Genomic DNA, 13078 nt, shown 5'->3' on the forward strand with positions numbered 1-13078 from the left:
GTCCTGGCTTTGTGTTACTTAACTGTAGTTTACTCCTAAACATCTACTAAGAGCCCAGTAAACAGTGGAAGTGTTGGTAATGCTGCTAGACAATATTGACTTCCTATGGTGCAGCAAATTCTCTCATCAGTCAGGTCCCAGGAGTGCCAGACTAGAAATTCTTACACAGGTTGAGCTTATTTTTGGAGAGGTAGCAGCCATTGTTGTGCACGTGATAAATAATGCTGGCAAAGTAGAAAAGGCATAGCATGTATGCAGAGAGTGACTGTTGCCCACACACAAAGTGCCTCAAACTGGTCTTAAGCAGAAAAGGTGAATATGATAGAAGCTAACATCAGCATGTGAAACTTTAAATCTCAAATGAAGTTGTACAGTAGGAGTCTCACTCTTAGTTTCCTTGGGGGCCAGTGCTTGCCCTCAAATCTTTCTACTGGGCCAGCAGGCAGCCCCTTCTGGCAGGGTTTGGGAGGTCTTCTGGCCCCCCTTGCTGGTGTGCGTACTTCTGCCCTTCCCCTGCCACTCAGGGCCAACTTGTCACCCCAGGCAATTTAAAACTTATCAGGGGCCCTAACGCACGGCTGGCAATGCAGTGGGGCTGGAGCAGCTTCTGGCATCCATAGGATGCTTTGGAGTGGCCAGCCTGGGCCCTGGGCTGTGGCCATCCCAACTGTCCTATGTATGGAACCGTCCCTTTTATACTCAGGTTAGCCCATGGGGCCCTGGGCTGATGCTGATGGTAGGGATGGGACCCCCTGCACTCAACATGATGGTGGGAACTGTAGGGAAGTGGAGTGACACAGCAACCTGCTCTGCTTACCCACCATCTCACAGGCCAGCCAAGTCATTCTGCTTCCCCACAACTTCTTCTACTGTGGTAAGTGTGAGGGGCCCAACCCATGCTGCTGCCCAGAGTAATCCCGGAGTCCACATCCCTTGGAAGGGCTGGGAGGGACAATGGCTGGGTTTGGGGGAAGAATATGGATCCTCCCATCTGCTCCCCAAGGCTGCAGGGACTCATGCTCGCAGTCAAATGCAGTCTGGATTGTGGAACTGCTTGTGCCATAGATGGCTCATGGGCCACAAGTTTGAGACCCCTGCTGTACAGCTGCTGTATGTCCGTAATTGGACAAAGGTTCATGTGCATTTTGGTCTGAGGAAGAGACATCCTTTATATTGCTGAGGTTCTTCTATGGCCTTCAGCTTGAGGAAAAAATAAATTTCTGCTCTGGACAGAGAAGGTGCAAAGAGACAGGGCTCAGAAATGTCTTGCATAGCCAAGGTCAAAAGGATTCTAGGACTCACCATTCATCGTAACTCCACCCTATGCCAGAAAGAAACACATCACTTGACTTCCAGTTGCGGGAGAAAAGGAAGCAGAAGTCTGAAGTTCTTTGGGCTCTGGGGTGATACTTTTAAATATAAGTTCTTGCTGTTTAGAGAGGGTAAGTATGTGGCAGAAGATGTTAGCTCTATACCTAACGGCACTTCTTGCTGTTCTGCTTCTTCTGATGTTGCTGAGGCTGCTGCCTGTGTACTTTAGCTGGTTGCCAAGTAAGATCTCTGATATTGGAAGGGAGAGGGGGAAGAGAGTCTTCTAGCCTGCTCCAGGGAATCCTGCAAACAGGTGGTCTTCATTTTCTGTAGTGGCTTGTGGCTGAAAAGATCCACCCTCCTTTGCCCTTTTGTATTAATAAGAAGTCTTCCACAGGGGCCTGGGTTTTAGATGGAAAAACCCAGTACATTGACCCCGGAGCCTCATCTGAGAAACTGCTTATACCACCATACAAGTTGAAGTATTTCAAGCCACCCACAGGGTGGACACAGCCCTGCAGTGGCAGCTCCTTTGCTGTTCTTTCTACACCTCAGGAAAGTGAGTAGAAGGAGAAACTGCTCCCAAAGATACCTCTTTATTTTCACATCTTAATTTCCATTTTTACTGTTTTATGAGAGGTATCTCTTTCTTAAAACAACAAAAACACAAGTTCTGTCTGTTCACCTTCCTTACACCGTGTTGCTATACTAACCTGTAGACCAGGGTCAAAAACCATTGCACAGGGACTCAGAGGCACATAAGCCAATTTTCATTGGCACACAAAGTACCCCCACCCTGCCCCACCCGTCCTTGCCCATGCAGCCAGGAGTGATGCTGCTTGTGGATTAACAAAAGACCAGCTAATGCTGCCAACCACCATCTAAAGGATAAAGCTCTACATCTTAATTTATTAAAGAAGTTGTGGTAAGTAGGACTGCTAGTGATGTTAAAAAGTATCACTGGCGCTCAGCCATACATAGAGGTCGAAAGGTCAAATTTTGGCGCTCTGCCTTGGGAAGGTTGCCAACCCTTGCTACGGGCCTTTTGTTTCTCGGAGTGGGTGAGTCTGATATCGGCTGCTAATTGAAGAAGCTTTTTGTGGAGGCATCAGTGTGATTGAGTGGATAAAGGATGGGAAGACCTGGGTTCTATTCCCGTTTCTGCCACTCATTCACTGTATAACTTTAGTACATTTAGCCTTTTTGTGCCTGCTTATATATCTAAATGAAAGTAAATATCACCTTTGCAAATAGCTTTGAGATCTGTGAGTGCAAATTACCAGACAGTTATACCTGCATGTAAGCTGGGAATGTTGTTCAATGGAGATATTCTTCATAACGTTGCCACTTTACCTTCGATGCTCACAGGCAGAGGATATACATTTTCAGTTTGTTTTTTATATACATGGGATTGAGTACAACATTGCAAGAAACTAACTTGCACTGTAGTTGCTCACATTCCATAAAGGACTGGTGCAGGGATCTCTCAAAGAGCAGTGGCTTTACATTATTAAGCCCAGTGCTCCTGCCTTCTTTGCAGGCAGGCAGATAGACCTAGGAGAAGTGATGTGTTACGATAACGTCACTTCAAAGAGGTAGTTTTCAGTTGATTCTTTCCTACTTTTAGAGAACCTACTTGAAAAATTCTCTTTCAATCCAGTGCATTTGAAACTGCTGTGGCAGTACCCTGTCCATTCCTTTCTCCATTTTTCTTTTGAAAAAAGACAAATGGGGAAAATTGGATTACAGCTTGTTTCAGATCAGGGGTCAGACATCTCCGGCACATGTGCTTGGAGCTCAGCCCCACCACTCCCCTGCCATGCAGCCAGGAGCCGGCTCAAAGGCTGTGGATTAACAGAAGACCGGCTAATGCTACCATCCACCACCTAAACGGTAAAGTGCTGCATCTTTCTTTATGAAGCCATTTTTAAGTAAGACTGTTCATGACTTTAAAAAGTATCACCCGCCCTGGGACAGTACACGTCGATCAAATTCTTCGAGTGATTGCTTATGTGCATTCCGGTTTGGGTGTGCGCTGGGCGCATGCCCAGCTGCTGGAAGCTTTTTGCCCTAGCCGGTAGCCCTAGGGTCGGTGCGGTGCCCCCTGGAGTGGTGCCCGTATGTCCACCCATATATATGCACCACCTGCCCTGCACCCTGCTTAGTTCCTTCTGGCCGCGCTGTTGGTTGCTGGAGCTCACTCATTGTTGAGTGTTCCCTGGTAGCCTTTATTGTTTTAATTAGTTGTAAATAGTTCAGATAGTTATCTTCGTAGGTAAATAGCTCTTCTTAGCACCTAGTGAGCTGAGGTGGGTCTTTAATGCCTGGCTCCCCAGGGTTTAAAAGCCGTTCAAAATGTGGCAAACAAATGCCCAAAAGTGACCTGCATAAGGTGTGTTTGAGTTGCCTCGGTGAGGCACGCCTCCAGGAGTGCTGCTCTATTTGCAAGGCCTTCAAGCCCAGGACTTTAAAAAAGAGCTCAATGGCTGAAGGTTCTACTAATGGAATCAGCCTTGCACCTGGACATTTCCCTGGCGGGAACTCAGAGCACCACGTTGTCAGTGCAGAGCGCTCCGGCACTATCGGTGCCAGCGGAAAATTCCTGGCACCCAGAGCAGGACTCGGCGCATAGCACCTCCTGTTGCTATAAGAGCCAGTCCCTGGTGCCTTGCAAAAAGAGAAAATGGGATCGGGGTTGGTCTCAAGAAAGGAGGAGGAAAAGAGAAGCTTCGGGGGAGTCTGCCAGATTGCACCATGACCAGGGTCATGAAGTGTGGGCATTGACTCCAGCACAAGGCGGGATCCTGCGCTTTCCCAGACAACCCTCGATGCCGGAGGCCTTTTGCACTGTTCAAAGGCTCCTGCAAATTACATGCTGCCTCAAATGCTGCACCGGGAGCCTTCATCACCCCAGTTCCAGGCGCTTGGTCAGGCTCTAGGGACCCCAGCACGATTCCCGACGCCATTGAGACCCCAGCAAACAGTCGTCTCCTTTGGTGCCATGCAGACAGTGCAGAGCACGCAAGAACCAATGGGATCTACAGGGCCCTCGGCATCGCCATGGTCATTGGCGTCAGAGTCTGCATTGGAGTCAGACTCATTTTGCTCCAGCTCAGCTGAGAGCGCAAGTACAAGGTCATATCGATGCAGCGAGCATAGACACTGCTCCCAACACCCCTTAGAGGGGGAGTGGCACAGGGCCCCACAATGGCCCTTCTGGACCCCGTGGGCGATCCACGAGGCACAGGGGTGGGATGCAGGACTCCTGTTCAGGGCGCCTGGCACTCCTCAGGTGCCGAGATTGGCACAGACTGCTGCTTTGGGGGCCCCACCGAGAGAGCAAGTGGAATCGTCAGCACCAATGATGCCACTGACACTGACACGGTGCAGTCAGAGGTGACCCAAGCATGGGCACTGCCCCTGCAGGCACTGGGGACTGTGGCACAGTGGGCACCAGCACCAACAGAACCTGTGCTATTTCAGGTGTAGAGTGGTCCCATCTTTATGGTACCGTACGAGGGACCACTAGGGGGCCCTTCACCCTATGCACTGAGCATGGCACCACAAACCACAGTGTCAGGAACTCAGATGGAAGTGCCAGAACCCCCCACACCAGTGGGCTTGGAGGGTATGATGCCCTCATCCTTGTCCTCCCCAGATGAGGCACTACCTGGGTCCTCTGCATCCCTGGTACTAGAGGATGGAGGAGTGTACCAGCAGCTGTTGAGGAGGGTGGCCCAGAGTCTGTGGGTGCAGGTGGAAGAGGTCAGGGATGAAATAGACCCTGTTACAAATATCCTGTCAACGTCTGGATCATTCAGGGTGGCACTGCCCATTATAAAGACAATTGCAAACACAGCGAAAACAGTGTAGCAGACCCTGGCCTCAGCCTTGCCCAAGGCTAGGAAAAATGGGTGGTGGTATTTTGTCCCAGCCCAGGGAAATGAACATATGTTTACCCATCCTCCTCCTGACTCCCTTGTTGTGGATGCTGTGAACAATAGGGAGAGGCAGAGGTTCCAGGGGCCCCTCCCCTAAAAACAGAGACCAAAAGTTTAGACCTGTATGGTAGGAAAGTTTATTCTACAGGTGGCCTCCAGCAAGCCATGGTTAGCAGGTATGCGTACAATACGACCAGCTCCATTGACCGTTTCACTGAGCTGCTCCCGCCAGACACCAACTCGGAATTTAGGGCCCTGATGGAGGAGCAGAGACTCATATCCAGAGCAGCACTACAGGCCACCCTAGATGCAGCTGATGCGGCCACCAGAGTCATGGCCTCGGGCATAGCCATGAGAAGCGGGGCAAGGCTGCAGGTCTTGGGACTCCCACAGAAGGTGCAGCAGTCCATTCAGCACCTCCCTTTTGAGGGCCCCTCCTTCTTTTCAGAAAAAACTGACAGGAGGCTTCATAGCACAAAGGACTCATGGACCACCCTACGCTCGCTGGGTCTATACACACCGGTGACCCAGAGAAGACATTTTACCCCAAGGCCCTAATCAGACAGTTCCTACAACAACAACGCGATGGGAACAGGAAAAGGGGCCGCCATAATAGAAGAAGTCAGGGTTGCCAGACACAGGACCAGAGCCACCAGAAACGCCCACCGAGGTCTAAACACAAGTTTTTGATGGGGCGATCAGGAGCGACACACCGGCCACCCCCACAGTTCCAGCTCAGTATTTTATTTTCATCCCGCCCATCCCCATTCTACCATGCATGGTGCAGCATAACATCAAACCAGTGGGTCCTCCGCACTGTAGAAAAGGGATACGCCATCCAATTTTCTTCCTACCTCCTTTCCCACCCCCACCCCCCCCCGCTTCCCTATCCCTCTTCAGGGACCCCTCTCAAGAGATGGTTCCCAGGCAGGAGGTGGGGGCCCTCCTACAAAAGGGGGCTGTAGAGGAAGTTCCCCAGGAATTCCGGGGGTGGGGATTTTATTCTTTTTATTTCCTAAACCCGAAAGCGAACGAGGGGGATACGGCCGATTTTTGGACCTGCGAAACCTGAACAAATTTTTGAAAAAGATAGTGTCTTATGATATCCCTGGACATAATTATCTCAATGCTGGAATGAGGGGACTGGTTGGCCACTCTCAACTTAAGACACGTATTTCCATATAGCAATTTATCCACCTCGCAGGAGGTTCCTCTGGTTTGTGCTAGGGAAGGACCATTACCAGTTCACAGTCCTTCCATTCTGCCTCTCCTCAGACCCAAGAGTCTTTACCAAATGTATGTCAGTAGTGGCAGCCTTCTTACACAGGCAGGGAGTGCACCTGTTCCCTTTCCTAGATGACTGGCTGATCAGGGGTCGGTCACAGAAACAGGTGACAAGACATGTTCAGCTGATACAAGAAATGTTCAACACGTTAGGCCTTCTAGTGACTGAGGCAAAGTCTGTGCCATCCCCGACTCAGGTCATGGAGTTGGTGGTGGGCACCTGAACAGATGCAGAGCAAGCCGGGGCCTTTCTACCCCACAGCAGGGTCCAAGCCATGGCATCTTGCATCCGAGGCCTGAGCAGGTTCCCAACCATGATGGCCAGGGGATGCCTCAGACTGTTGGGACACATGGTGGCATGCACGTTCGTAGTCCAGCATGCCCGTTACAAATGCCCCCCTTCCAGCTGTGGCTCGCTTCGGTGTACAGACCTGTCGGGGACAACATAGACAAGTTAGTTAGTCCCCCTCTCCCCCCCCCAAGCGTGTTTAATGGCATTACATTGGTGGCTAGAAGTTGGGTCGGTCTGCATGGGAGTGCCCTTCAATCCCCCGCAACCTTCCCTCTCCCTGCTCACAGATGCCTCGGACCTGGGCTGGGGAGCACACTTGGGGGACCGACAGATTCAAGCTCTGTGGAACAAGACTGATGCTCAGCTCCACATAAACATGCAGGAGCTCAGAGCAGTTTGGCTGGCTTGCAAAGTGTTTCAGAGCGAACTGAAGGGGCGGTGTGTCGCAGTCAGCACAAACACTGTGGCAATGTACTATATAAACAAATAAGGGGGGTGCACGCTCATTGCTCTTGTGTCTCAAGGCCCTCTTACTCTGGCCTTCTGCATCCAGCACCAGACTCTCCTGAGGGCGTTCTACCTGCCTGGGGCTCACACCTCCCTAGTGGACTACCTCAGCAGGTGCTTCATGGACCACGAGTGGTTATTGCATGCCGAAGTACTGGGTTCAGTTTTTCAGAGGTGGGGACGTACCCAAGTAGACCTTTTCCACTCATCTCAACGCGAAGTGCAGGACGTTCTGCTCTCACCAGAACCAAAGTCTGGGATCTTGCGCAGAGGCCTTCAACATTCGTGGCAGGCAAGATGAAGGGGCACCCAGTCTCCTCTTAGTGGATCTCCTCCTGGATAGTGGCCTGTATCAGAGTGCTACAAGCTGGTTGGGGTTCCCCCTTCCCCCAATCAGGGCTCACTCCACTAGGGCACAGGTGTCCTATGTGGTGTTCTTGGCCAAGGTCCCTATCCAGGACATCTGCAGGGTGGCCACTTGGTCCTCCATTCACATGCTCCTAACGCATTACGCAGTTATGCAGCGCACACGGTAAGACACCGCAGTGGAAAGGGCTGTCCTCCACTACTTTCAGGGCTCCGACCCCACCTCTTAGACATTAGCTTGCATTCACCCAAATTGGAATGCACGTGAGCAGTCACTCGAAGAAGAAAAGACAGTTACCTGTTCTGTAACTGGTGTTCTTCAAGATGTATTGCTCATGTCCATTCTAAAGCCCTCCAGCCTTCACCTCTGTCGGAGTAGCTGGCAAGAAGGAACTGAGCCGGGGGTGGGTCGGGCGGCACATATATGGATGGCCATATTGGGCGCCACTCTAGGGGGCACTGCACCAGCCCTAGGGCTACTGGCTAGAGTAAAAAGCTTACAGCAACTGGGCATGCACCTGGCGTGCACCCAAATTGGAATGGACATGAGCAATACATCTCAAAGAACACCAGTTACAGAACAGGTAACTGTTTTTTGGCACTATGCCTCAGAAAGGTTGCTGACCCCTGTTTTAGATGTTCTTGGGCTTGGTTTTGAATAGCTTAAAGGTAATGTTGTTCAGCTATAACTAAGAGCTGATTGGGTAAGCAGAGGTCTTTGTGAGCAGACACAGAATTGTGCAATGTATTAGTTCTTTTTTTCCACCGCTCCCTGGAAACAGAGGCCATGCTGATAAATCCAAACATTGTCTTTTTGAAGTCTTAACTGATCTTGCTTGGATCTCTGACCTGAAAGCTTTCCTCTTGGCCCTTTATGGGGCCCAGGAGGTGGTATTTTTAGCAGAGGTTTTCACTGCTAACATGAAAGCTTGCAGACAAGTAGGTAGAATTTGGTAAGGGTGTGGTACAGAGGAGGTGTTAAGTTGCAAAAGTAGATGCAGATGGGTATATGGATTCAAGTGGGATGCTTGGCCCAAAGCCAGTGGAGATGCAAGGTGCAGAGTTGAGATTAGTGTTGGAATCCTGACTTCAGATACATTGACTGGAGCATTTAGGTTTTTAATCAAAAGTACTGTTGTGCTTTTTGTCTGTACCCAGGGTTGGATTGATCAGGTGTGTGGCGGTATGGGTTAATTCCAAGCTGCTGCTTTGTGCTCGAATCGCTCTTCATTTTTAAAGTCTTCAGCTTCAGGGTTCTGAAGAAGACCTCAAAAATGTGACCCAAAGTGTGAACTGCTTCATACATCTCCGCAGAATCTGAGAGTGACATTTCAGTTTGGCACTACGAGTGGATAGAGTTTGAAAGGAATCTCCCCAAACTCAGAAAAGCCCACTGAGGTATCTGAACTCCACCCAAGGGATTCAAACATAAGAAGCCCCATGAAGCTCAGAAGAGCTGTAGGATTGTGTTTTGAGTGTCTGTATAACCTACTGTGAGAATTGCCTCATTCTGGCAATGTAGGACTGGAGCCCAGAAGACTCTCACCACTTTTTTTTGCCTTGTCCTTTCTAACTTGCTCCCTCTGTCTATCAGTGTCTAGTAATCTTCAAGGAATGATAGAAGGGGTTTGAGTTTCAATAAGGCTTTTTATTTAAGTAATAGCTACACAAAGGAAAGATTTAGAGGCAGACAATGGGGAAAGATTTTGCCGAGTCACGCCTTGGGGTGATTTCAGTACGCTTCTGTGAGACATCTCTTTTGCCAAGGCTGTGAGGTGGTGCTAGGCTACAAAATTGTTTTGATTTAACTTTCCAAAGGGAGTATGTTCTCAGCTTTAACATACAAGTATCAACTAGTGTGTAGGATGGTAGCAAAAGGAAGCAGAATTACGGCTGTGTGGGGAACAGTAAATCTGACACGTCCTAACTTTTAGGTGCTTGACTTTGCAACCGAAACTTTGGTTGAATGTACTGTTGTGTGTAATACTAGCAGATGTACCCAGCTTTGCTCAGGTCTCCCTCGTCTGCTCCCAGACCCACCCTACCTGTTCTGGGGGGTGAGGGGAGAGAGACTGAAGAGGAGGGGGAAGGCATTACCTACCCAGACTCCCGGCCCTTGTACCTGTCCCAGACAGTGGAGTCAGGCTGCGGCTTCTGGACCCCCACCTGCCCTCAGGTTGTGGGGGGGCTGGGTCAGGCCACAGCTGCCAGTCCCCTGGGGGAACAGTAGGGCACCAGGATGGGCCACAACTCCCTGCCTCTGCCTTAAGGCTGGGCTGTGGTGCTAGGCCCGGCCCAAACTCTGAGATTCGGGCCTGGCTGGGTTTGGGCGCCGGGCTGGGTCCCAGTGCTGAGCTGGCCCTCCTGGGGTAGGATGGGGAGGTGGGGCACAGCACTAGGTCTGGCCACAGCTCAGGGCTTGAGGCTGCGGGGGGTTATTGTAGGGGGGAGCAGGGTTCCTAGCCCCCAGCATAAGGGGGGCAGTAGCTGGGGAGGGGAAGCCATGGGCCAGGCTGGGGTTCCAGGCCCCATTGTCTGGGGGAGGGTGGGGCAGATGGTGCAGGGTGGCCACTGTGTTCCTGCTCTGTCTGTGCCCCGTGGTTACTCGGCAGAGTGGCTGTGCCCGGTAGTCACTGTCCCCAGTGGTGGGTGAGTGTCTGTTCTTACTCTCAAAACCCCACCCCTTCTGTGTCTGGGAAGCCTTGGGATTTCGGTCACTCACCAGGCACAACCAAACCATGACCTTGGTTTTAAGGTAGAGTTGGAACAGGGATGCCCAAACTTTTTATGTTGGGCCCCACTTTTTGCTCTTGCAATTAGCCAGCCCCTCCCCACCCCCCAACCTATGGGAGGACCAGAGGAAGGGATGTGGGGTACTTAGGAAGGGGATGTGATGCTTGGGAGCAGGGTACCTGGGCACTCCAGTAGATGCCTAGAAGTGGGAGGGGTGCTCTGGGGGAGGACCCCAAGAGGGTATGTGGGGGATTAAAGGGGATTCACACTGTACCATGTTGACCACCAGCTTCTTGGGACTCCCAGGGGCTAGCATGACAGGGGCCGCAGGGACCAATGCGGCCATCTCACCAAGCCGGGAGCTCTCTGGGTTGACTCAGGGCCTCTGAGCATTCTGATTGGCCCAGAAGCAGGAGGCGTTCTCATGGCGACAGCAGCAGCAGAGGCCGTCGGGGAAAATGCAGAGGACTGGGGAGGCAGTGTAAGCCGTGGGGGTGAGAGGAGCAGATTATGCTGCACGCTCCACTTTGTGCGCTCCGGGTTTAGAGGAAGTTGCATACCAAATTCCATGGCTGTAGCTCTTACGGTTTGAGGGGAGCTCTTGAACAAACATCGCACCCGCAGACACTCCAAAGCAGCGGTGTGCAAAGTGGGGGGTGGGCCGCCTTGGAGGAGCATGACATTTGATAAGCGGGGTGCAGCATGGCTGGCTGCCGAGTCTCAGGTTCATCCACCTCGTTAAAAATGTTGGCCTATATTATCGTTTTTGTGTGCGTGGTCACATTTATATACCAATTAATAGTTTTTACCTTCTACGTACTTATTTTCTTACTCATGCCCAAAGGGATTTTTTTTCATATGAACATAACCAGAATTCCTGTCAGTTTGGATTACATTAGACAGGTTGGGGGCCCCTGCTAGTTATAGGGATGAAAAGTAGGGCCTGAGGTAAAAAGATTGCATACCAGTACTCTAAAATATATAGATGAATAAAAGATGGGTGGCTACATCCTATCCACCATCAAATCCAGCAGTGGGAGAACAAGGCAACATTTCTCCAATTATGCTGAGGCACTAAGGGTGTGTCTGTGTGCAGTGTTTTGAGTGCAGGTGGGCAGATTTGTGTTGGTGGGACCCATGTTAGCATGCTAAAATAGCTGCATAAATGGCTCTTAAAAACCAGTGGCTCATACGCTGAAATCTAGGAGATGGAGGGCCTTCAGACTGCAAATCTATTGTCCCGGGCTGGGAGGCTTCTTGCTGTGGGTTGGGTCGATGTACCCAAATGCAATTTCACAGTAAATTAGTCATCAGCTACATTGGGCTTCTAGAGAAACATGGTTCAAAGGACTCTGCGTCTGACCAGTCATAACACAAAGTTGTCATTTTGGAAATAGTAGTTCACACTTTTTTAAAACTAGTAACAGAGAAAGCTGTGCTAGTTTATATTCTATCAAAACAAAAAAACAGTCCAGTAGCACTTTAAAGACTAACAAAATGATTTATTAGGTGATGAGCTTTCGTGGGACAGACCCACATCTTCAGACCATAGCCATACCAGAACAGACTCGATATTTAAGGCGCAGAGAACCAAAAACAGTAATCGAGGTGGACAAACCAGAAAAAAATTATAAAGTTAATGGGCACAAAACGGACATGACGCTCCTGAGCCACAAACCTGTTAGCCGGCATTTTAATGGAGTGGGCCATTCTGTTAATGACTTAAGAGTTTGTGTGTTACTGGAGAAGAATTTTCACAACGCTCTTCGAAGAGCGGCTGCTGAACTCTTTTATATTCACATTGGACACATTAACACACGGTTTGAACCGAGACTGGAATTTTCTGGCTCCCTATAGGGGCTCGTTTCCATACTTGGCCTAATCTAATTCTTGACTTCCCCTCCCGCCCTTCTACCCCACTACTCTCTGACTTACTCACCTTGATAATTTTTTTCTGATTTGCCCACCTCGATTACTGTTTTGTGGTTGTCTGTGTGCCTTAAATATCAAGTCTGTTCTGCTATGGCTATGGGCTGAAGAAGTGGGTCTGTCCCATGAAAGCTCACCAAATAAATTATTTGTTAGTCTTTAAAGTGCTACTTGACTGCTTTTTTTTTTTGTTTTTTTTTTTGTTTAAACTGTGGAAGCGGGAACACTATTCAGACACTGAAGTCTGAAGTCGGGCTCTTGGTTTCCTTTTGAGTGTCTTTACAGGAGTTGATAAGAGGCTTGCTGAGCAGTGTGCATAAGGTTTTGCACATATGTTCTCAGCTATATTATTTTATTTCCTTGTGTTCCAGGAATGGGCCTTAACTAAGGACAAGTCAGTGAAACATATGGATTTGTGCCTTACTGTTGTGGACCGAGCACCTGGTTCACTAATAAAACTCCAAGGCTGCAGAGAAAATGACAGTAGACAGGTGAGTACATAATATATGTAACTAATTATACCAGCAGTTTGATCGGAAAATCTGAAATCTACATATGTGCATACATACACGCATACTTATCCTGCTGAGGTTCTTGGCCTGTACAGACCAACCGTTTGCTCCCTGCCCCAATGTATGTGTCAGGATGCAGATGGCTTTGCCAGTGGGACAGTTGAGTACTGCAGCAGAAATGAAGTGGTGCCATGCTTTTTGTG

General features: G+C 49.8%; 1 protein-coding gene across 2 annotated transcripts in view; it reads left to right on the forward strand.

Annotated features, from left to right (window-relative positions):
* The window catches only part of GALNT2 (polypeptide N-acetylgalactosaminyltransferase 2), a 154602-nt gene that overhangs the window by 138309 nt on the left and 3215 nt on the right, over positions 1–13078 (forward strand). For both annotated transcript variants that reach the window (XM_074988657.1, XM_074988658.1), the window contains one exon: positions 12735–12854. In XM_074988657.1, the coding sequence (XP_074844758.1) occupies positions 12735–12854 (120 nt within the window). The remainder of the gene's footprint in view (positions 1–12734; positions 12855–13078) is intronic.

Source organism: Carettochelys insculpta, chromosome 3 (assembly GCF_033958435.1).
Source record: "Carettochelys insculpta isolate YL-2023 chromosome 3, ASM3395843v1, whole genome shotgun sequence".
Lineage (NCBI taxonomy): Eukaryota > Metazoa > Chordata > Testudines > Carettochelyidae > Carettochelys > Carettochelys insculpta.